The sequence below is a fragment of the Carica papaya genome, chromosome 6 (genome assembly GCF_054855325.1).
Source record: "Carica papaya isolate Zhongbai chromosome 6, ASM5485532v1, whole genome shotgun sequence".
NCBI lineage: Eukaryota > Viridiplantae > Streptophyta > Magnoliopsida > Brassicales > Caricaceae > Carica > Carica papaya.
In genome coordinates this window covers 27,490,892-27,512,277 of record NC_142314.1, presented here as the reverse complement: position 1 = coordinate 27,512,277, position 21,386 = coordinate 27,490,892, and the positions used below count along the sequence as shown (strand labels likewise).

The following is a 21,386-nucleotide window of genomic DNA, read 5'->3' as shown; positions in this document are numbered from 1 at the left end:
GCTTAGATTAAAAGAGGAGGGTTATAAATAATCGCATCCACACCCAACTCCAAACCCTAGCTGCCAGAACCCTCGCCGAAGAAGACAACCCAGCCACCGGAGGAACCACCCGCTGCCACCCGCCGCCGCACCGAAGGACTTTTCGGCCGCCAAACGAGGTAAAATTTCTCCCCTTGGCTCGTTTTTTCGACGCCGAACCTCCCTGTGGCCAAATCGAGCCAAACCACTAGCCGATTGGCCGAAAAACACCGTCAAAGTCCAGCAGCACTGTCGCAAGTTACCTCGATTTTTGCCTCCGATGAGGCCCTTCCTGTTTCCCGTTTGATGTAATTTTTATACCATTGTAACCACCGTCCTTTTCTCTACAGGTTGACCGGAGCAAAACACTGAATTGCAACTCGCGCCGGAGGAGCCGCCGCACCCGAGAGCTTCACCGTCGGTAAGTCTCGATTTTCTGGAATTTTTTGGCCCACCGAGGGCCGTAGGGTGTTTTATCACAAGAACCAATGCATGTTTTGCCAAATTCAACCGAAAACGGTCGGAAACGGCCAACCCGAGGTGGATCGCCGCCGTGGGCGACGGCGCCGTCGCCGGAGCACGGCGGAGCCGCCGTGCTGGAATTTCGATATTGACTGAAAGGGCCCTGAGTCTAATTTTGGGTTTTTTGTGGACACATGCAGGTACCGGAAGTGTGTTTCAGTTTCCGAAGAAAAATTCAGGGAATCTAGGGACTGCCCGTAGGCGCAGTGAGAACCTAATTTCAGACTCCGAAACAAGTAAGGATCTCTCACCCTATTTCCTATCACGGCATTAAAGCCTAATAAATGATAAAACGGTATTTTATAAATTAATATATATGTATAATTGATTAGGGTTGCTAATGGAGCCCGAATCTGATAAATTTTCGGTCAGGTGTTGTTTGATTTATTTTACAGTTTTGAATGCAGTATGGTGCCTGATGTGTTTATTCTATGGTTTCATATACATGAATCACGGTTTCATTTATTATACTTGAATTATTGTGAACCCGATGTTGTGTTGTCTTATTTGGTGTCCATTACTGGTTTACGTATTTTGTGTTTGATTGGATAATTGAGATTAAGAAAAATGGTAAAAAGGTATGTGAATTGATAATGGATAATGTCTACAGCCTCACTAAGTATCTTGGGAGATGGTGGACGGACCGGATCCATAGAAAACCCTACCGGAAACGTGGTCTCTCATATCGGACAGGGTATGGAGACCTTATGTGTTTTGGCGCCCATACCGGACGGGGTATTGAGGTTTATAGTTTTGGCGCCCATACCGGACGGGGTATGGGGACGACCCTGGAATTAAGTTATTAATGTGAATTGTTCACGTGTAGCGAAGACCCCCTATGGACCCCTATGGATACTAGTGTGCGTGATTTTATGATATTTAGGATGTAATTGTTTTTATAAATTATTTTCATGAATCTCATTGAGGTAAGTGGACAGTAAAGAGTTTTATTATTCATAAATGAGTTTGTATAAATTATGCTTCATTGGTTGTTTTCATTTTCTACCAACCATTACTTCTGTGACAGTGAGATAGTGTGATGTTTTTACTAGGTTAGTGTAGCTCATTCCTTACTTAACCATTTCAGATCAGGAGGCTTTGGTTCCCGAGCCCGTTCTGCAGGAAGACGGCGAGTAGAAGCCAAAGAATTTATTAGTTTTCCTTACAGTATTCTTTCATAGTATTTCCTTTAAGTTAGTTTATTCTTTCATACCTTAATTTGTTTTGGTTATTGTATAAGGGATGTTAATCATAATTTATTTTAACTTCTGCACTTAAAATAAATATATACACTTTTTTTTTTAATTTCCGGGGCCGTTAAAGTTTTTGAATTTTAATATTTCCTTAATGAGTTTCTTGTTTCTATTACTTATAGAACGTTGATTATTATGATATTTTATTTTTGAAAAATTATTATATAAGGAATATAAATTGATAAAAATCATATTCCATTTATTTTGTTGGTCAAATAAATTTCTAATTTGAATTATTTTTTTAATCTTCCTAATGTAGAAATTACACGTAAGATTACTCTGAATTTTGTCAAGTCAAAAGTGATTCTTTTTAGTCAAGAAGAAAGGTCAGCGTTGTTCAAACAGAGGAAAAGAAAAACATGCTAAAAGCATAATAATCTTGCCATTGGTCTCTCCCTGAGCTTGTTAAACCCTAGCTGACCGCTCTCTCTTCGTTTCTCAGTTTCAATATGTCTGGAGAAGAAGAAGAAAATGCTGCCGAGCTTAAAATTGGAGATGGTCATTCCCCCTTAATTCTTCTTTTTCTTTTTATTTTTACTATTATTATTATTATTTTTACATAGATATGGATGTAAATTTATACATGGCGAATTGCCTCTTGAATGGAAATAAGCTTGAAGTTCAAAAAAGAGAAACAAAAAGGAATTTCGTAGAGAGGATAACAGTTTTTGACTTAAGCTCTCTGATTTAGGTTACAGATTTATACTTTGCATTTATTGTGTGGTCAAATCAATTTGGTAAACTTGTTCTTCTGTTTAAATCCTTTTGCAAGGCATAAACACCAATCAGTTGGAGCAAAAAACTAAAGCCATGCTTAGAATTTGGTTTTATATTACGTACTAAATCTGGGGCTGAGTGTTTTATTGTTTTTCTTTCTTTTGCGCGGGTTGGGGATGTTTTCTGAACAGAATTTCTGAAGGCAAAGTGTTTAATGAACTGTGAAGTTGCTCTAATTCTTGAACATAAGTATGAGCAGATTCAGCAGATGTCTGAAGATCCCATGAATCAAGTTTCCCAGTGAGTATCTTAAAAGTTTCTTATACTTAATCTTTCCTTTTGAATGATTCAACGTGTTTTTAGTAGTCATGACATAAGTTTATGCCTCATTAATTTGATTTTTGCAGTCTGTATTAATTTCCTTCTTTTATGCTAAGTCTATGCTCAACATTAAGTTTCTTTTCTTTTTTTTTTCTTTTGTTATCCACAAATTTTGTGTACAAGAACAGACGTTCCGTCTCCTATATTATCTTCATGGTATATTCTCTAAGTTATTTGCCGAATTCAAGGTATGGGTGTAAAAACATCAGATTTTCTCATCTTGTACATTCACACAATGAACTAATCAGTTCAGTTTATAACTATTAGTTCTTGAGGTTTACTTGTCGGAGATAGTTCACAGTAGCACATAGACCTGCTTCCCCTTTCAACATGAGTCAGAGCTCTGGAGTGAATCTTAGCATATCTGCGCTCTTCGATTAGTTAAATTCTTTATTCAAATAGACACATATAGAGACGAACAGTTCATAACAGAGAGTCATGTTAGAGCTTTTAATTTCTTGAAATCAGGTATCTAAGTTTTGTTATCTATTTTTATAATTATGAGGACCTGAACTGATAATCTACTCGTTGATTTCAAAGCTGGTGGCCTGATGCACATATAGAACTTGAACAGTGGAGGTCTTTAGTCTTTGCTTCTTTTCGATTACAGATTAGGGAATATTATCTTGGCCAGGAGTTCTTTAAGACTAATTTAATTTCACTCTTAAGAGCTATAAGTTTAGGACAAATTTTTAGCGGATACCTTTTAATTCCTACTGTAACTTGAGCCTCGTATTGCACTGGCATATTGCCATTGATTTAACTAGAGGTGATGAAAGAGCAGTGACACTGCTATATTTTGGCCCTTCTCTTAACATATTGCTACTAAGGATGGATCACTTTGCAGGTGAAGGGATTCAGAAAAATTTAGATGCAAGTTTTTAATATATTTTCTCACATAGTGTGATCTATTATCTTTCTTGTTTGTTCCAGAGTATTTGAGAAGTCACTGCAGTATGTGAAGCGCTTCAGCCGTTATAAAAATCCAGACGCTGTTAGGCAAGTTCGAGAGTATCCTTGTTTCTGGAAAGAATAGGACTTTCTGTCTGTGTATTTGCATGATAGTGTACTTATATTTATGTTTTTGCAGATTTCCTTCTAATTATATATATTTTTTATGATTCTCTTAGGTTAAGACCTCTAAAAAAGTTGCATGTAATTGATTTTTTCATCAGTGATAAACTTGAGAAAAATTCAGATTTTTGTCAGTTAACCAATTCATTATATGATGATTTCATCTAGCAATCTAGGGTGGGTGATGCTGGAGAAAATATGAGTCTTCTAAAAGTAGGATTCTTTATTTTCTAAAATTTTCCTATAGAGACTAGGATTTCATTGTTACTTTGCTGCTATTTAGGTTTTTCATATTTGATTTTTTTTCTTAGCATTCCTCTAAGAGCATGTATTTCAAGTTTTATGTATATTAAGATAATTGTTGAATGGGATCTAATTAACAGTATGTATTCTGTTTCTTGAGGATCAGACATATTTGTCATCAACTCGGCATGTTACCATTTACCAGTTTATGTTGGTTACATGAGGTACAACAGGAACTGATAAATGAATCTTCCCATTGCATGTTCACGTAGATTGGGGAGAACTTTATGTGTTGACACTAGCTGCAGATGTTTAAACCTATGAGGGTCTTTATTCTGTTAGAGGCACCCTGATTAAAGTCCCTTTCATGTCATTCTTCACTTATTTTTCTGAATGGTGCGTCTGACTTGGCATTTAGACATGATCTTGGGATCTTTTAACACTGATTGAAATGTTGAGCATTTAGTATCTTTTGTTTATTTGCTAATCTTGCAGTGAATTATCAATTTTGTACTTGTTATGGAATGAGAATATTATCTACATAGGCTATTTGTGGAACAAATCCAAAACTTTCGATTGCATATCAACTCTTAATTCGATTAGAAGATGATGAAAATTCCCTCAGTAACAATTAAAAGGTAATCTCATTTGGAATTTGATGTGGAATTGGAATAATATGTTCGATATTCTTAGGAACTATGAAATTTGGGATGTATTGTTTGAATTTCATATGATATTCCATATGGGATCAAATTTTTCTCATCTTGATACATTTTCTTACATCTTCTAGTTAACCAAATGCGAATTTGCAAATGATTTTCACAAAATTTCTAAATTTGTTTGGGCCTCTTTTGGCTGGTCTTTTAGGTTTGGCTTTTATGTTTGGAAAATACTTTCGCAATCAAATGGGTAAAATTTAAAGTGCTTTTGGCAAAAATCAAAACCGAAATATGCTTTTGACAGGTTTTAGACACAAAAACTACAATGTGTAGGCTTTAGAAAATGGTTTTGGTTTTTACTGAAGATTTATACTTGAAATATCAAAAGTTATTTTCACCAAATACACAATTTATGCTTTTTTAAAATGACAACACTTTTTACAGTTATTTTTACCAAATACTAAACTATTCTTTTAACTAGAAGCACTTTTAGTACACATCTACTTTAACTGCATTTTTAAAATTCATAACACAGACTACAAATGCTCCAAACATCCACATTGTCGTAGTTTGTTAGAGTATATTTTACTATGCTCCATATGTTTTTATTTTTCTACATAACAATTTTTCTCTATAGTTAAGTTCCCACTGTTAGTTTCCTTATTCTTGTCCTAGTGACACTCATAAAAACTATGTATTGTTTATCCGGCATAATAACAAGGGTAGTGCTGTAATAATATTTCAGTTTATTCTTCTACATAACCCATCTTTATCTCTTTCATATTTTCCTGTACATTGTGTCAACAATGTAAATCTTAACTCACCTTCAGAATTCTTAGTAGGTACCAGTTGGCTGAATTCGAGGTAAAGTGGTCTCATGACTTGGGAGGCTATGTTTAGGATGCAGCTGATTCTTACTTTCAAATTTGTACTGCTCTTTGTTGTGCAGCTTTGTGTTCTCGGCAATCTATGTCCTGAAACTGTAGAGGAAGCTATAGCTATGGTACCTTCTATAAAGGTATGCTTATTTAAGAATGTAATTTTCCATTTGCATGCAATTGTAAGTGGAAGTGACGATGATGCTCTATCAACTCTACTAGTCAACTGAAAGATGCTTACTAAGATAATCGGGAAAAAAAATCAACTTGAATTCATTCATTGATAATTGCTTGTCATGCAGACCAAGGGACGGGCCCATGACGATGAGGCTATTGAGAAAATGTTGACTGACTTATCACTGATCAAGAAATTCGAGTAGGAGCCCTTGTATACTGTGTCGATGCTGTATTCGTGTTTTTTTTTTTTGGGGGCGTAGAGCCAACTGTTATTTCCTCGCTCTTGCATGATCCATATCTCAGTATATGAAGTGACTGAATCTCAAGGAGAACATTCCTTTACTTGTGTGTTTTTGCTTTGTACCATAAGAATGTTTGGGTGAACATTTATAAGTTGATTATGATATATATCCATGAAGGCTGTTAATTCTGTCTCTGTTCTTGATTAAGTGGATAACAATATGTAGGCTTAACTTGTGGTTATGGTTAAATTAGTCTGTAAGTAACTACTATGAATTATAGTTAAATTATTATATTTCTGTCATGTAAGTCGGTTAGTACAATTTATGTTTATGATAAATTATAGTTAAATAAATTTAGGTTACTGTATATGGTGGCTTGATTATTATATTTTATGGTCTATAGCGAATTCTTACTGAGCTTTAGTCATAAACTAGTATAAATTATCAACTGACATCTTAAATATTAATCGAGCAAACGAAATATAAATATTAATTTTATATTCTATATAGTAATAAATATTTATAGTTTTAAATTAGTAAAATGATAAACATCAATTACTTAAAACTTGAACTCACATCAAGGTTTGAGGAATTAAATATTAGGGTTAGGCGAGAAAGAAGTAGATATCTTAAATAGAAATTTTTTGTTCAATGTTAAAACTATTGTCTAAAGAAAAACAGGGGATTGATGAAAGATGATGCTACAGAGAATGTGCCAGATAAGGAATTGAGCTAAAAATGTAAATTAGAAAAGTATGGGGACAGGTTAACAAACTAATCTGCAAATTAATATTTCATAAAATTGAAAGATCCGTAAAATGATTTAATGCCTCCAAAGCATTTTACATTCATGATTCTCTATCATTAAATAAAATGAATATATATATATATACACCTCCGGAAGTAAAACAATAGTTTATTACTTTTAATTTATCTCTCTTACAACTTCCAAACAAAATGCATATAATGCATTGTAGCATTATCCGAAAAGAGGTACGCAAACACTTCATACCGATGCTTCTAAAGTGCCTCGGAGGCAAATAGCCTCGGAACTACCTTAGAGTTTTCCCTTCTCTAAGTTGTTAGTAACAAATGGTGATCTAGAACAATTTGGAGACCAACTTCACAGCCAAAATGCCAAAGATTACAAGAAATAGCCAAGCTGCGTATATTCGTTCACAGTATTCTCATGTTGTACAACAACAGTCTCGGTAGCCACAATCCAATCACCATTGTTGAACTTATCTTCGTAAACCGAGTTGCAACAGTTCTGTTAAAAAAGTAGAAACAAGGAAGGACACAAATAATATTATACTATTTCATACAAAACCATTTATATGGGAATGTGCTTGTTTCAAGCGGCTATAAAACAGTGAATTGAACACCATTTGCTAGTTCTGCATCAACTGGGGTGTCTTTGGAACAAAAGAATTTCACACACATAATATGTCTTTTTAATTTACAGAAATATACATAGATGACAAACATAAGAATTCATTTACAAACGAATTACGTTGTTCGTTTGTCCCCAACAATAGCCGAACATACATCTTTCTATGTCTGAACACATATTTAGAGAATTAACATCAAAAAATAGCCCAACATACATCGTTCTGTCTTTAAATGTGAAATGCCACTAGATAAAAAATGTATTACCAAAAATGTCATTAAATGTTTTAGATTAAACTTTTCGATTTTAAAGAAAAAGAGAACATCCCCAAGACACCAAGGAGCTGCCACCCAAGTACCAAAGGAATTCCTGATAGAGGCAGGCGAAATACCTATAAGTTCCCTAGGAGCATCTTTATTTCAGACAAAAACACATCAAGCCCAACACCAATGATCTCTGATTTTTATCAAAAGAGAGAAAACATCCTCAAAGGCTCTTTGTTTTCTTTTTATCCAAATAGCTGAACAAATCAGGAAACAAGATCCTTCTTAGCTTTGTCCACCCTCAAGCTGCCCAGACCTTCGACTCAACATTGACAGAATACTGACCACCCAACAGAGGTTACTAACTTAAGAGTGAAATCCAGCAGCTCTCAAGCCTCTAGGAACCAGAGAAATGGTTGAGAGATTCACTCAATCCCAGGAAAAAACAGATAACCATGGTGCAACCGACATACTTGATAGGAAACCCAAATACTTGACAGGAAAAGAAACAACTAAACCCCCTAAAACCTGTGTGAATTCCTACATAATCCCCAGTAATTCCATTCTCCATTTATTAAGGTTAATCCTTAAACCTGAAAGTGTCTAAAAAACAAAGCAGACAACAAATACCAAGGAGATGTTCCCTCCTCAGCTTGCAAAGCAACTGCATAGTTTCATAGCCCCGTCCCTGTTGTCGCATATGCTCAAGCTTTGACACAAGTATTTTCCTCTAAATCTAGGCACCATTCCGTTAAAAGCTTCCTTGACTAAGATGAAGCAAAGGTGAGAATATAGAACATTGCTTCAGAACCCTAGAGGATCTGAAAAAAACTAGTAAATCCCACATCAAACAAGACTGCAGAGGAGGCAGACTATGCAGAGGCCTCTGACCGCACCTGCCACAAACCATAGATCAAGAAGTCACAGGAGATATAGTCATAAACTTCATATGTCTAACCCCCATTCTCCATCTCAAGCTTGTATAAGAGGTCCTTTCTCCCTTCTCCAAACATAAGAGCTTTTCCCCTATAAACCCTTCTTGATTGTGATTTTTCTTTTCTCCATTTTTGCAAGAATGAATGTAAAATGGTTGATTGGTGACCATAATCAACCACTTCATTAGCCATAATCAACCACAGATGCATCCCCTTTGTTAAGTCCATAGTGCTTTAAATAGGAAAATTGTTAGGATATCCAACTTCTTTTTTCCATCTTTTAGATTCTAATACAATATAAAATGTTAGCAATTCTTTTCTTAAAAGAAAAAAGTGAATTAACATTTAAGAGTAACAAGGTGGTGCCACCCAAATTCAAGAAGCACAAGAGAGCATAACTGCAAAGAAGTCAAGATTTTAATTAAGTCCTCCAGACCTTCGGTCATTGAGAGAAACTGGCCTTTGGAAAAAAAATGTATGGAACATACATGAATTCTATCAACAAAAAAAAAAAGACAACAATTATTCTCAAAGGCATTTTTTTATTTCTTTTCCTTCCAAGTTATCCACAAAGTATCTAAAGGGATAAGAGAAATAACCTTCACCTTCCCCTTATCCCTCAAAATACCAAGTCAAGCCCACAATTCATCAACAAAAAGACTTTTTGAAATTGGCAAAACCAGGTGCATTTCTCTTCCTCCAATTAAGAAACCACAAGCACTTTTAGCCTCCGCTTTGCGCCACATCTTTTCAAATAAAATGGACCTTGGCCCTCCTTTACTAACATCCAAAACCAAGCAAATTGGAAGTGGCAAAAGGTAAGAAAGGGAGTATTTTCTAAATCAAGCCTAGAGATAGCTCAGCAAAGTGAAAGGAACCAGAAATCAGTTAATCCCAGAGAATGATGCCCTCTCCCTTATATTGGACTAGGTTCAGCGCCCTTCCGATAAAGGCAAATCAACCAAACTGAAATTGTCAATGAAGTCCAAGTGCATGTAGAAGGACTTCACTGAGATGCCACTAGCAAAATGGATTTAACTTGTATCCGCTAAACAGAGGAGGAATCGCACTTCTGCTTAATCTATAATTTCTTGTAAAAGTATTGGTAAATTTCGGATTTTAGTAGTATTAGAATTTGATTATATTTTAAATTCTTTTAACTTAGTTTTTCTGTTAGAATTCCTTAACTTCAGTCTAGATTAGGATTTCACATTTTAGCACTATGAATACCATCTAGTCCCACTTTTCATATCAGCCATTAGTAAATAAATTATTTAAGAGTTGTCTGATTAGCTTTGCTATGATGTAATCAACTCTAAATTGTGAGGCTTAAGAAACTTCACTTTAGGAGGGATGTTTGAAGGATTCTATGTGTGACTCATAGTTAACTTTATGTTACTTCATCGAAATTTTTAGATGTGATACCTAGGAATTCTGATATCTACCTCAAAATCCTAAGTAGGCAAACTAGCCCTAGTTTGTCCTATATTAATTGGTATTAGAGCTAATGTTCCTCTCACAAAACTCTCAACACCTTACATCCAAATAGATACTTAACCACAAAAAAAACACAAATCACAACTGCAGCCACTCCCTCCCCCAAGTTAGATGCCAACCATAGTTCACTAACAATTATTAGCCGTTTTCAACACCAACCTCCACAAGCCCTCTCTTGGATTCCTTGCTAAAAAGGACACAGGAAAAGCACATTACTCACCATTGGAACCTTGAATTACTATTTCTTAACTGAAACGCCACCATCAGGGCCATGAAACGTTGGATGGACCCCCAATCTACAACTTCCTTCACAGGAAAACACAAATATATAAGGATTAAGGCACTCTATGGCTGAAAACCAGCACATGTACCTCAAGCCCCAACTGCTAGGCTGCTACCACAAGTGAGTTTCATCAAAAATTGTTCCATTTTCACTGCACTTGCCCATATTTGGCTAAAACATATTTGCCCAAACAATTCAGGCTCTTCCACACAAGCTTCTCATCAGGTCAAATCAGTTCAAAGTGTTTTTGACATGCTCTCTTCTTTCCATTTAATCAGATTTGTGCTCAACAATCCTTTTTCTGGAAATCTGAACTGAATATTCAGTAAGAGAATGAACAATCTTCGACTAATGGTACACTTGATACGTCTTTCTTGACTATAATTAAGCACATATGAGGATTTAAAATGAAAATAGATTGGAAGCCATCTCTAATTTTCCAAATGCTACTTCATTCTGGAAATAAAAATGAGAAGCTTGTAATTTACGAGAATTACCAAATGAATTTTCTTTCTATCATTAAACAGCTTGATCTTTGGCACAACCCACGACAAAATAGAGAAGCATGAACAAACAGTATGAGCTCAACAGCTCAACCATCTCTTAATTCTATTAGCAATGGTACTTATACTGATTATCCATATGATATAGTTCATAGGATGTCTCCATATATCCTTCTAGGCCAACCTTAGCATTATGATCAGCACGTTAACCATGATGAGGACAATAACATATAGAGCTTTACATGTAACCAAAAGGATATGGTTTTGAAATCTATGACTACAATGGAGATACATATATATCAAAGATCATATGAGGCAAAAGTCAAAGAAATGATAAAACGATTGAAGAACGCTTGAAAAATTGGAACCATTACAATCAAACTGTGGACAACTCGATGGTATGGTGAACCAACAAAAATTAGATGATGATAACCTAAAGATGGATACCAGCATAACTTAATCCGAGGATGTCTCAGATGAGGAGGCAGGAAAAGCACAAATAACTCATGAACCATGACTTTGACGGAGGACCTACAAGTGAAACGACCTACTAGTGCAAGGACGACATCAAGAATCCAATTGGATCTAATGATATCCGGCTCGAGGATGAATGTGAAATTTAAACTTGTAAACATCAATTTCATCCACCTCCAGAGTTTCACAGTCCTAATCAATTGTTTGTTTTCATTATTTTTGCTTCTAAGAAGGATGATTAATTGCAAAGTCTGCCAAAACTTTTCTAGAATGGTTCACAATTGAGTTTTTCATCATCTGACACTTTAAATCCATGGCTGAGTTTTCTCCAATTAAAGGAGAATGGTGAAGAATGGATTTAACTTGTATCTCCTAAATAGACTGAGAATTTTATATCTTGCTAATCTACAGATTTAACTTGTATCTTTTAAATGGACTAAAAATTGTATTTCTTGCTAATCTACAGTTTGTCATAATAGCGTTGGTAAGAATAAGACTTCAATAGTTATAAAATTTTGTTTATAGTTTAAATTTTTTAAATTATAACTTTTCCATTAAAATTCTGTAATTATAGTAAGATTAGGTAATATATGTTTAAGCACTAGAGATAAATTTATGATTTCACTTTTGAGATTAAGCATGAGTATTCTGACTGTTTTATAAATATACTTATTGTGTGATGTAATTATCTCTTAAGCTTGAGGCTTAAGAACCTTTGCTTAGGTGTGATGGTTGAGGGATCCTATGTGTGAACTCCTAGTTAATTTTTTATTATTTCAGCTTAATATTTAGATGTAGTATATAAAAATTCCAAATTCCTAAACTTATTTCAAAACTCTAAGTAGGCAAACTAACTCGAATTGTCCTACATAAAGGAATAAATTATCATTAGAGTAAATCAGGAGTTAAATTCACCTTGGAACAAGTATAGATAATGAGTGTCATCCAATCCCACTTATCCACTGAATGTTTCTGAGAATCCTCAGCTGCTTCCTGTAGAAAATATATCAATGGAGGCATCAGCTGCATTTCATAATGCCTTGAAGCTCCACAAGAAGTGCACTTCCCAGGGTCTCCAGCCTCTGCAGTAGCCAAAAGTGGCTGGCCACCATATGAGTATCTGAGCATAAAAAGAAAAATAAAAATCATTTAGAAAGAAACTAGAAGATATAACTGATTATGCTACCAGGAAGGATAGTCAACTGTCAAGGTTATTCCCTGATGGATCACGAGTTGCATGCTTCCAGTTGTAAAGAGTTTAAGGGATTAATTTGAAAAAAGCAAAATTCCAGTTAGCAGGTGAGCTGTAATTTGCCCTTTATTATCAATATTAACAGCAGTAAATACATCATGGGCCTGAGGAATTGTATGAAGGATCCACATTTATATAATTCTCTTCTTTAGACCCTCGCTATTTTTTAGTTCCCTAAAGATAGGGGTAGTGGTAGGGAGACAATCAAGCTGAACACCAATTTTACACAGGGAAAACCAATGAAGAGAAATCTTCTAAGTAAGGTGAAGACAACTGATCAAGCGGGCAATATTTCATTCTTGAACATTTAACTGTAAACAGTAAAAATAGCTGAACTTATAAAAGGTCTGTAACTCTTCCAAGCTTCTCAAAATAATTTTATGAACTGAAACTGAAAATTTAAAAAATAAGAAAAACTTATGCAGTTGCTAGCATATGCAGGATTTATTAGGAAAATATCTTTAAAAAATTAGAGGTGAGTGCCCAACAGGTAAAAGTATCACAGTCCCTCAATGCAATCATATCTCTGTAACTCAAGGCTGAGTACCTGAAACACTGTTCTGGAAATGAATCCAACTGTTTTTTGAACTTGAGATAAGTCCTATCAGCAGTCAAAGCTTTATCATATTCATATTTTTCTTCTTCCCATTTTTCTTCTTGTTCATGGTCATCAGTATCACTCTGTTTATCCTTAATAGACAATGACAAGAAGTTTGAAGAAACAGAAAGAGCATCCCTTGAGGGTGGTTGTTCGTGAGTATAAAGATAAAAGCAAGGCCCCACTGCAATGAGAAACAAAATCAACCGTGTATAAAACATCCAAAAGAAAAATGACATACCTAAAAAGCACCACATGCTTTCTTCTTGAAGATATTATAAATGGACAAAGCAAAAGTGAAGCTATCATATATTATCACAACAATATTGACTCATAAGTAAAACGCAGAGAAGAGAAATAAGATGTTGAGTTCTATTGCAGAATCGAAAGATACCTGGCATGGAGATATCTACCACTCTTGTTTGTGAGCCCAAACGTGAATCTTTCACAACAGTCTCAAACTGCTGGTTACTTCTTTGTTTCTGGGTATGAGAAGCCATGCTTGCAGCTTCAGAGAGTGCTCTACCCAGATTCCCTAAATCTATATCCTCGTCATCATCATCTAAATCTTCCCACCAATTAGTTTTTGAAACTGAAACAGGAGATGCAGAAGGCTTGGCTTCTTGTGAGTTTCCATGTGATTCCCTTTTATTTTCAGCTCTCTGAACACGAAGAGCTTTCCAGCTGCATGCATAGTAGCAAACAAATGCATACTAGTTACTACTATTCTGTCCAATATATGATTTATTGTGCAGATTTGATGAATGATAAACAGAGAATAGAATACACACCTAATAGGAGAGCTCCCACATTTAGGCATTATACAGCCAAAAACAAAAATGACACGTTCATCAATCTTCAAAGTTTCAGTTGAAATAGGAGCATAAACCTGGAAAGAACAATGGAAAACAGGGACCTTTCTGGCTCAGTGCATGCTCACAAAAAATGTGCAACCATAAACAGAAAGATTATCACTGATTCTTCAAGGAAGTAAAACCTGGGCTATAAGACAGAGTTTACTTCCACAAGCACTGCATGCAAGCAAATTGGATCCCAAAGCCTCCACAGGAAAAGGCCAGTCCTGTTAAGGTACAGAATCAAAATAATAATTCATAAACAGCAATTAATAACTCTGGAAAGGAATAAAAAAGAGAATTTGAAAATAAACTGTCAATCACCAACATACAGGCAATCCACCAATTTTAGTTGTATAATGATCAGAGGGCTCATAGTTGTCATCTGCCCATGGTCCTGGCAAGCCTAGAAAGACTTTAGTCATAGGTAATTCTGCAAAATAAAATAGAGGACCATAAGTATTGTCTGGGACAATTTAGTCCTAGAGAACATTCAACAACCTGTGGCTACATGAGGAGAAGATTAATGGAGAAGAAAAAGGTACCAAGAGACTGAGAGAAGTGCTATCGAGTAAATGGAATATAACTTTATCTCCAAAACCCACACTTTTTACTTCAAAGAACCAGGTATTCAACATCCAATTCCCAATTAGAGGTATCTAAAGCAAGTAGATCTATTACTAAATTGAACACTAGGGAATAGAACGGAATCCAGAACTCTTCTACAAATACCACTACAGATCCTATCATGAAAGTAAACATACACAACCTTGTAAATCTAAATTTTAATAAGAGTGTCATTGAAGCCAAAGAACTTCCAACATGAACGCCTCATGATACACGAACTCACTCCCATGATCACAGATTATTTACTTGTAGAACAAGAAATCCATCCACATGCTCGACTGAATTCAGCAGAGTAGCTCAAATTCCATAAATCAAGGAGATGCCAAAATTTAATAAATTTGATTACCCCAAGCCGGCAACACAGACACACACAGAAATACAAATATGCGAGAAAACAACAATAAAAAAATAGGGAAAGTTTTTTTTTTTTTTCAAGTAGCAATTGTTCAATGAAGAAGTATAACAAGTAATGAAGACACCGATGCAAAAAAGAACATAAACCCGTTGTGATAAAAACAAAAATTTGGAAAGAAATTACAGAATATACAGTAACCAAAGAAAAAACAAAAACAAGAATAAGTCTTTCACCGATAATAAAGCCAATTGAGACGTAGCGATGAACTTGGCAAAATCGATGGCAGTACACAGCGGCTGCAGCTAGGGAGGCTTGAACAAGGCGATGCTGGAACGCTGACGTTGGACGGCACTGGCCGGAGATTATTTGTTCAGAGGAGTGAAAGGCCGAGTATACAGATATTGCAGCGAGGAAGACAGGCAGGGTGGGTAGTGAGAAGGTTTTCTTCTTCTCGAGTCTTCAATCGTCAGCTTGAGGCACAGGACTCAGAACCTCATATATTTTTGAGAAAAGCAAAAAGACTAACTTGGAAACAACATGAAGGGTAAATTATATATTTTTTAAAAAAAATTAAATTAAAATAGTTTCTTTTTTATAAATTATCATGCACTTTGATTGAATTTCACTCCTTTTCAACTGCAACTTTATTGTTCTTAGTGAGATTATACAACTCACTCAATTCTATTAAAATTTATTCTACTTCATAATATTATACTCTCTTTTAACTCACATATATATATATATATATTCCAATTTTGAGGCAATTAAGGCTCTTTTTCACGTTATAAAATTTTTTAGTATGTGGAACTAATTATGTATAAGACAACAAAATAATGAGTTACTTATGGATAATAAAAAAGTGGTTTAATATTAATGTAGTAAGTTAAAACAATAAATATGAAGTAGCTCAAATATGTAGCACATGAAGGTACATAGCATCGGATTTTTGATAGAGAAATTTTCATACACACCCGTGAAAGAGGGAGAGGAAAGTAAAAATAAAATCAACGGATTTTCACCTCACACTTAGTAGTTTTAGAGCGAGGGAAAAGACCATATATGAGAGATGTAGAGGACGACTTGTAATGAAGAAAAAAATATTATTTACATAGGAAAAGAAAAAAAAAATTGTATATCTCACAGTTGGAAGAAAGTTTCATTAAAGAAACAACTATAAGACAATTAGTATTACAATAAGAAACCACTCATCAACCTTGGTAAGTCCTAAATAAACAATTAGCGAAGTAAAAAAAAAAGAACCATTTGTAGAATTGTTTATCAATGGCAAAGAAATAGACCATATGATGATGTTATACAATAAGGTGTTTGTAAAGGCCCACTGCTGGAGGAAAGATACAAAAATTCCTCTCTATTAGCTGCACCTTGGCCAGAACTGCTGAGTAGGTGTTGAGATCGAACACATACAGTTGTTATCTGATCTCAAGACATAAGCCCCACTCAAATTTCTTTATCTTTCTAACTACATCCCTCATACTCTCAAGAGAATACCAGCCCGACTCCAGAAACTTCGAGCATACTCATATACTGTCATCTCACCTTAAATCAAGTGTGCAAACTTTATTTCCTTCAAATGACGAAAATATTCTAAGAGGTACTCTACATTGAAGGCTACCATAAACTATTCCAAAGTAACTGGAATAGGCATGGTGGCCTGCTTCAACTGCCACCAACGACCTGCCTCACCCACGAGTATGTAGGTGGCAAGTACAACTTTTTATTCAGAAACCACCCCTAGAGTTGCAAAGGTCTTCTTCGTCTCTACTAACCAGTACTAAAACTCTTCGAATGAGGATGCCCCCGCAAAGGTAGATGAGTTTAGTCTCTTATACCTCTCAATGTAGTATGAGTCCATCATGAGTAGAACTGAGTCTCGTTGAAGAGGGACTGGATTATGTTTGGGGGGAACCAGGTGGCCTTGTAGCGGTACCTGGTTGTATAGTAGGGGCATCAGATTGTACTGTGGCGATGCTGGATGATATAGGGGAGGAACATGATTGTATCAGAGTGACACTGAATCTTCTCGTTACAGGGGTGGCTCATATTATAGTAGTGGTGACCTGTAATTAATTTTAAGATTTTTTTTAATTTTCATAAAACACAATGTTATTGATTATTAAGCTTCAATTTATCATAACAGAGAGAAGGATGAGAGATTCTTACTCCGAATCGGTATTCGAAATAATGTATTTTATATTACACCTCCTGACAGTTCTCGGGTTTCCCGAATTTTTTTATGAAAATCAAAATATGAGTCACGTATCCAAAAATACCCCAAAAAGAGAAAAATAAGTGTTTTTGAACTTTTTTGACCAATTTAGGGTTTCAGCACAGCGGCGCCGCCAAGCTCCAGTGCCGATTCCGCCGTCCACAGCGGTGGTTCTTCTCGGTCTGACCATTTTTTGTTGGTTTAAATTGATTTTGGCCAATTTTGCATGGAAACTTGTGAAAAACAAGGTTAGAAGGCCTTTGTCGACTAAAAAAAGGAAAAACCGAGACCTTACCAGCGCAAGGGTCTACGGGTGCAGCGGTTCTGTCGTTCCTCCTTGCGGTCGGGGTGTTTCTTCAGCTAACCTGCACTAGCAAAAAACAAGGAACACGATGGTCAAAAAATTGAGGAAAATAGAAAACAAAAAGGGGCTCATCAGAGAGGGTTTCAGATTTCGGCTGCGGCGGCTCGACTGAGTTCTACTCGTGTTTTTCAGCTCACCCGTCGACCTTTTGGCTCCGATATGGGCATAAAGAAATTTGAGATTAAATTCCAAGCGAATGAGAGGAAAATCTTACTTTTTCAGCGTTGGTGGTGGCTCCGGTGGCCGGTCTCCTTCTCCAGCATTGGGTTCACTTCCCGACCGCTCTTCTTCTTCTTCTTCTCCAGTCACCCCTCTATCAGCTAGGGTTTTGGTTCCCTACGAAGAAGAGTTTAAATGCTTCTCCATTAGATCTAAGTCATCCGTTCGAGGCAACGTCGCTCAACTGTAGCCGTTGGACCTCTCTCATTTGGGAAAATAATCTGAGTCACACGATCTAATCAAATTCAATCATTCGATCACGGCTAAAGAGGAAATGCATCTGGGTCGTCTGCACGCATGGGATGTGATCTGGGCAGTTGGATTCCCTGACACGCGGATCGCCCGCATGGCCTCCCATGTGGAACTGATGTCAATGTGTCTGCTACACGATGCATTCTGACTCGTTGTTGCTGCTAACATGGCCGTCCCACGTGGCCGTATTTAACCTTTTTGCAATTTGACTCTCTGTTTTAAATTTATCTTTTAAAAATACCCCTTCTATTTACAATTTCATCCCTTTTTTAAAAATTATTTTTAATTTCATCTCCGAATCCATTTTTCTCTAAAAATTTCATAAAAATAAAAATTTAAATTATTTTAAAACATTATCTTATTAATGTAAAATTATCCCGGACTAAATTTATAATAGATCATAATAACATTATTGATGTGTAGAGATTATATGAATATAAGCAAAAGTGAAAATAAATATTTTGATAGTTTGTAACTATCACAAATACAAATACCAATGTTATGGATTACAAAAATATTCTAGAGATAAATAAGAGAGTCTATCATTCATCTTTCTGTATCTTTGCTTTACTTTGTATATCTATCTTTCTAGGTGTTACATAACCATGAGGAGCATTAGAGCAAACATTGTTATGTAGGTGAATGAGATACATACTTGAGATATTTTCTAGAAATTTAGAAGCTAGATAAATATATCAATATTCTTTAATAGGTCATTAGTAATCTGTAGCGCCTGGACCGAGGAGGGAAAAAAAAAAAAAAAAAAAAAAAAAACCACGTCGGCAGCCACGTCAGCAGGCCCGGTCAGCAGTCCCGGCCAACCGGGACCTGCCACGTGGCAAAACTACGTCGTTCCAAAAAGGGCCACGTTGGCGATCTGCGTGGGCGCGATCGGACGGCCCAGATTTAATAAAAAACGGACGGCCCAGATTAAAACAAAATGGACGGCTGAGATCAAAAGGCAAGGGGTTATAAATAGAACCCCCACACCAGACCACAAACCCTAGCCGCCTGCCACTCGCCGGAGAAGACGAACCAGAAGCCGGCCGCCGCCACCCGCCGCCGCACCGGAGGAACTTCCGACCGCCGATCGAGGTAAATTTCGTACCCCCGACTCGTTTTTCCACGCTGATTCCTCATGTGGCCAAATCGAAGCCAAAATCCCGGCCAAACGGCCGGAATGCACGGCCGAAGCCCAGCGGCGCCGCCGCGCCCTTCTCGGTTTTTGCCTCCGATGAGGCCCTTCCCGGCCTCCGTTTGATACAATTTTTATATCACCGTGATCACCACTCTTTTCTCTACAGGTTGACCGGAGCTGAATCACCAAAACACGAACCTCGCCGGAGAGCCGCCTCACCCGAAAGCGCCGCCGCCGGTAAGCTCCGTTTTTCCGTAATTTTTTGGCCCCCCGAGGGCCCTAGGGTTGTTTTCTCGCAGAGACTGATGCGAGTGTGGCCGAATTCGGCCGAAAACGGCCGAAAACAACCAACCCGAGGTGACTCGCCGCCGCCAACGGCGGAGCCGTCGTGCCGGAGTTGCGATTCGGGCCGAAAGGGGCCCTGGGCCTAATTTGGGATTTTTTTGGAACACGTGCAGGTACTAGTAGTGCGTTTCAGTTCCCCGAGGAAAATTCAGGGAAAATTAGGGACAGCCTGCAAGCGCACTGTGAAGCCGTGTTCGGACCCCGAAACGAGTAAGGACCCCTCACTCTATTTCCTATCACGGTTTTAAAGTCCAATAAATGATAAAACGGTTTTTCATGAATCAACGAATGTGTTAAATTGCTTAAGGTCGCTAATGGAGCCCGAGTCTAGTGTGTTTGTCGGTTAACTGTTATTTGGCCTGTTTTACAGTTTTAAATGCAGCATGAGGTTCGATGTTTTCATTTTATAGTTTCGTGTGCATATTTTACTGTTTTATTGATTATGGATTGAATGACCTGGATATTGATGTTATATGTTGTCTGTTTGGCATAAATTATCGTTTTGCTTGTTTGTATGTGATTGATAATGCTGACTGAGGGAAAATGAGAATGAAAGATTATGTGAATGGAAATTGTATAATGTGTTCAGCCTGACTAGATATCCTGAGAGATGGTGGACGGACCGGGTCCGTAGGGAACCCTACCGGGATTGTGGTCTCCCATACCGGACGGGGTATGGAGATCTTATGTGTTTTGGCGCCCATACCGGACGGGGTATGGGGACGGCCCGTTTCACCCTCATACCGGACGGGGTAATGAGGTTTATTGTTTTGGCGCCCATACCGGACGGGATATGGGGACGGCCCGTTTCACCCTCATACCGGACGGGGTAATGAGGTCTATGGTTTGGCGCCCATACCGGATGGGGTATGGGGACGACCCTGGAATATGATTTCAAGTGTTAAGGATTAACGGGTAGCGGGACCCCTATGGATCCCCATGGATACTAGTGGGCTGGTGAATTAGGAAAATATGTTGTGTAACGATTGAATTACGAAAAGTGTGATAGGTATTATGTTATACAGTTCATATATATATGTTTCCATGATGATAATGATGTTATTGCTTTCGTATATTGTTTTATGAATTTCACCGAGGTAAGTAAATGGTAAAGGTTTTATTTATCGATAAAAGGACTTTTTGTAAATTATGCTCCATTGGTCGTTTTGTGTTTTCTACCCACCTTTACCTCCGTGACGGTGAGATATCGTGATGTCTTTACTGGGCTAGTATAGCTCATTCCTTATTTAATCATTTCAGATCAAGAGGACATCGTTCCCGAGCTGATTCCGCAGGAGGACGACGAAGGGGACGCTTAAAGACTCCATAGTCACATTCGTAGTTTTTACTTTCAAGTTTCTCCTTTAGGTAGTTTAATCTTTTATATTTTGTGAGCACGTTTCGGTTTTAGTGTAAGGGATGTTATTCAAATTTTGACCTCGCTTCCGCATTTAATATTTTTGAATATAAAATTCCATTTTAAATTTCCGGGGGTGTTACATAATCCAATTATATAAGAGGTCTAGAGTTTCAAAATGATTTTGCCGAAAGTTTACTATGTAACAAACTTGAGATATTTTCTTTATGTTTGAACATTAATAGGACTGTAGTAACATACTTACAACTAGATAAAGCATATTTAATCT

The 21,386-nt window shown here is 36.8% G+C and overlaps 2 protein-coding genes across 3 annotated transcripts; one reads left to right on the top strand and one right to left on the bottom strand.

Annotated features, from left to right (window-relative positions):
• The first annotated feature begins 2,122 nt into the window (after positions 1-2,122).
• On the top strand, positions 2,123-6,352 carry NRPB4 (RNA polymerase II, Rpb4, core protein). Of its 2 annotated transcripts, XM_088223146.1 has the most exons (7): positions 2,123-2,291; positions 2,702-2,810; positions 3,020-3,079; positions 3,825-3,902; positions 5,698-5,731; positions 5,817-5,885; positions 6,048-6,352. In XM_088223146.1, exons 1-7 carry the CDS (start codon positions 2,243-2,245, stop codon positions 6,123-6,125), a joined length of 477 nt encoding a protein of 158 aa, XP_088079272.1. In that variant the 5' UTR covers positions 2,123-2,242; the 3' UTR covers positions 6,126-6,352. The 2 variants fall into 2 exon arrangements, with proteins under 2 accessions (XP_088079272.1, XP_021887597.1); XM_022031905.2 differs by lacking the exon at positions 3,020-3,079 and having other exon boundaries at positions 2,127-2,291.
• A 578-nt stretch (positions 6,353-6,930) lies between these two features.
• LOC110806913 (programmed cell death 2 C-terminal domain-containing protein) lies at positions 6,931-15,735 on the bottom strand. Its single transcript, XM_088222802.1, has 8 exons — positions 15,429-15,735; positions 14,546-14,646; positions 14,357-14,440; positions 14,151-14,248; positions 13,754-14,043; positions 13,309-13,543; positions 12,425-12,629; positions 6,931-7,434 (listed from the first exon to the last, which is right to left on the bottom strand). Exons 2-8 carry the CDS (start codon positions 14,636-14,638, stop codon positions 7,309-7,311), a joined length of 1,131 nt encoding a protein of 376 aa, XP_088078928.1. The 5' UTR covers positions 14,639-14,646; positions 15,429-15,735; the 3' UTR covers positions 6,931-7,308.
• Positions 15,736-21,386: the final 5,651 nt, after the last annotated feature.

Excerpts from the sequence above, each read along its gene's own strand:
- NRPB4 (XM_088223146.1), top strand. The coding sequence starts at position 2,243 with ATGTCTGGAGAAGAAGAAGAAAATGCTGCCGAGCTTAAAATTGGAGAT. Across the intron at positions 2,292-2,701 it reads CGAGCTTAAAATTGGAGATG|AATTTCTGAAGGCAAAGTGT; the intron begins GTCATTCCCCCT and ends TTTTCTGAACAG. Across the intron at positions 5,732-5,816 it reads ACCAGTTGGCTGAATTCGAG|CTTTGTGTTCTCGGCAATCT; the intron begins GTAAAGTGGTCT and ends TTTGTTGTGCAG.
- LOC110806913 (XM_088222802.1), bottom strand. The coding sequence starts at position 14,638 with ATGACTAAAGTCTTTCTAGGCTTGCCAGGACCATGGGCAGATGACAAC. Across the intron at positions 14,249-14,356 it reads AACTCTGTCTTATAGCCCAG|GTTTATGCTCCTATTTCAAC; the intron begins GTTTTACTTCCT and ends TGTTCTTTCCAG. Across the intron at positions 7,435-12,424 it reads TTATCTATACTTGTTCCAAG|AACTGTTGCAACTCGGTTTA; the intron begins GTGAATTTAACT and ends CTTTTTTAACAG.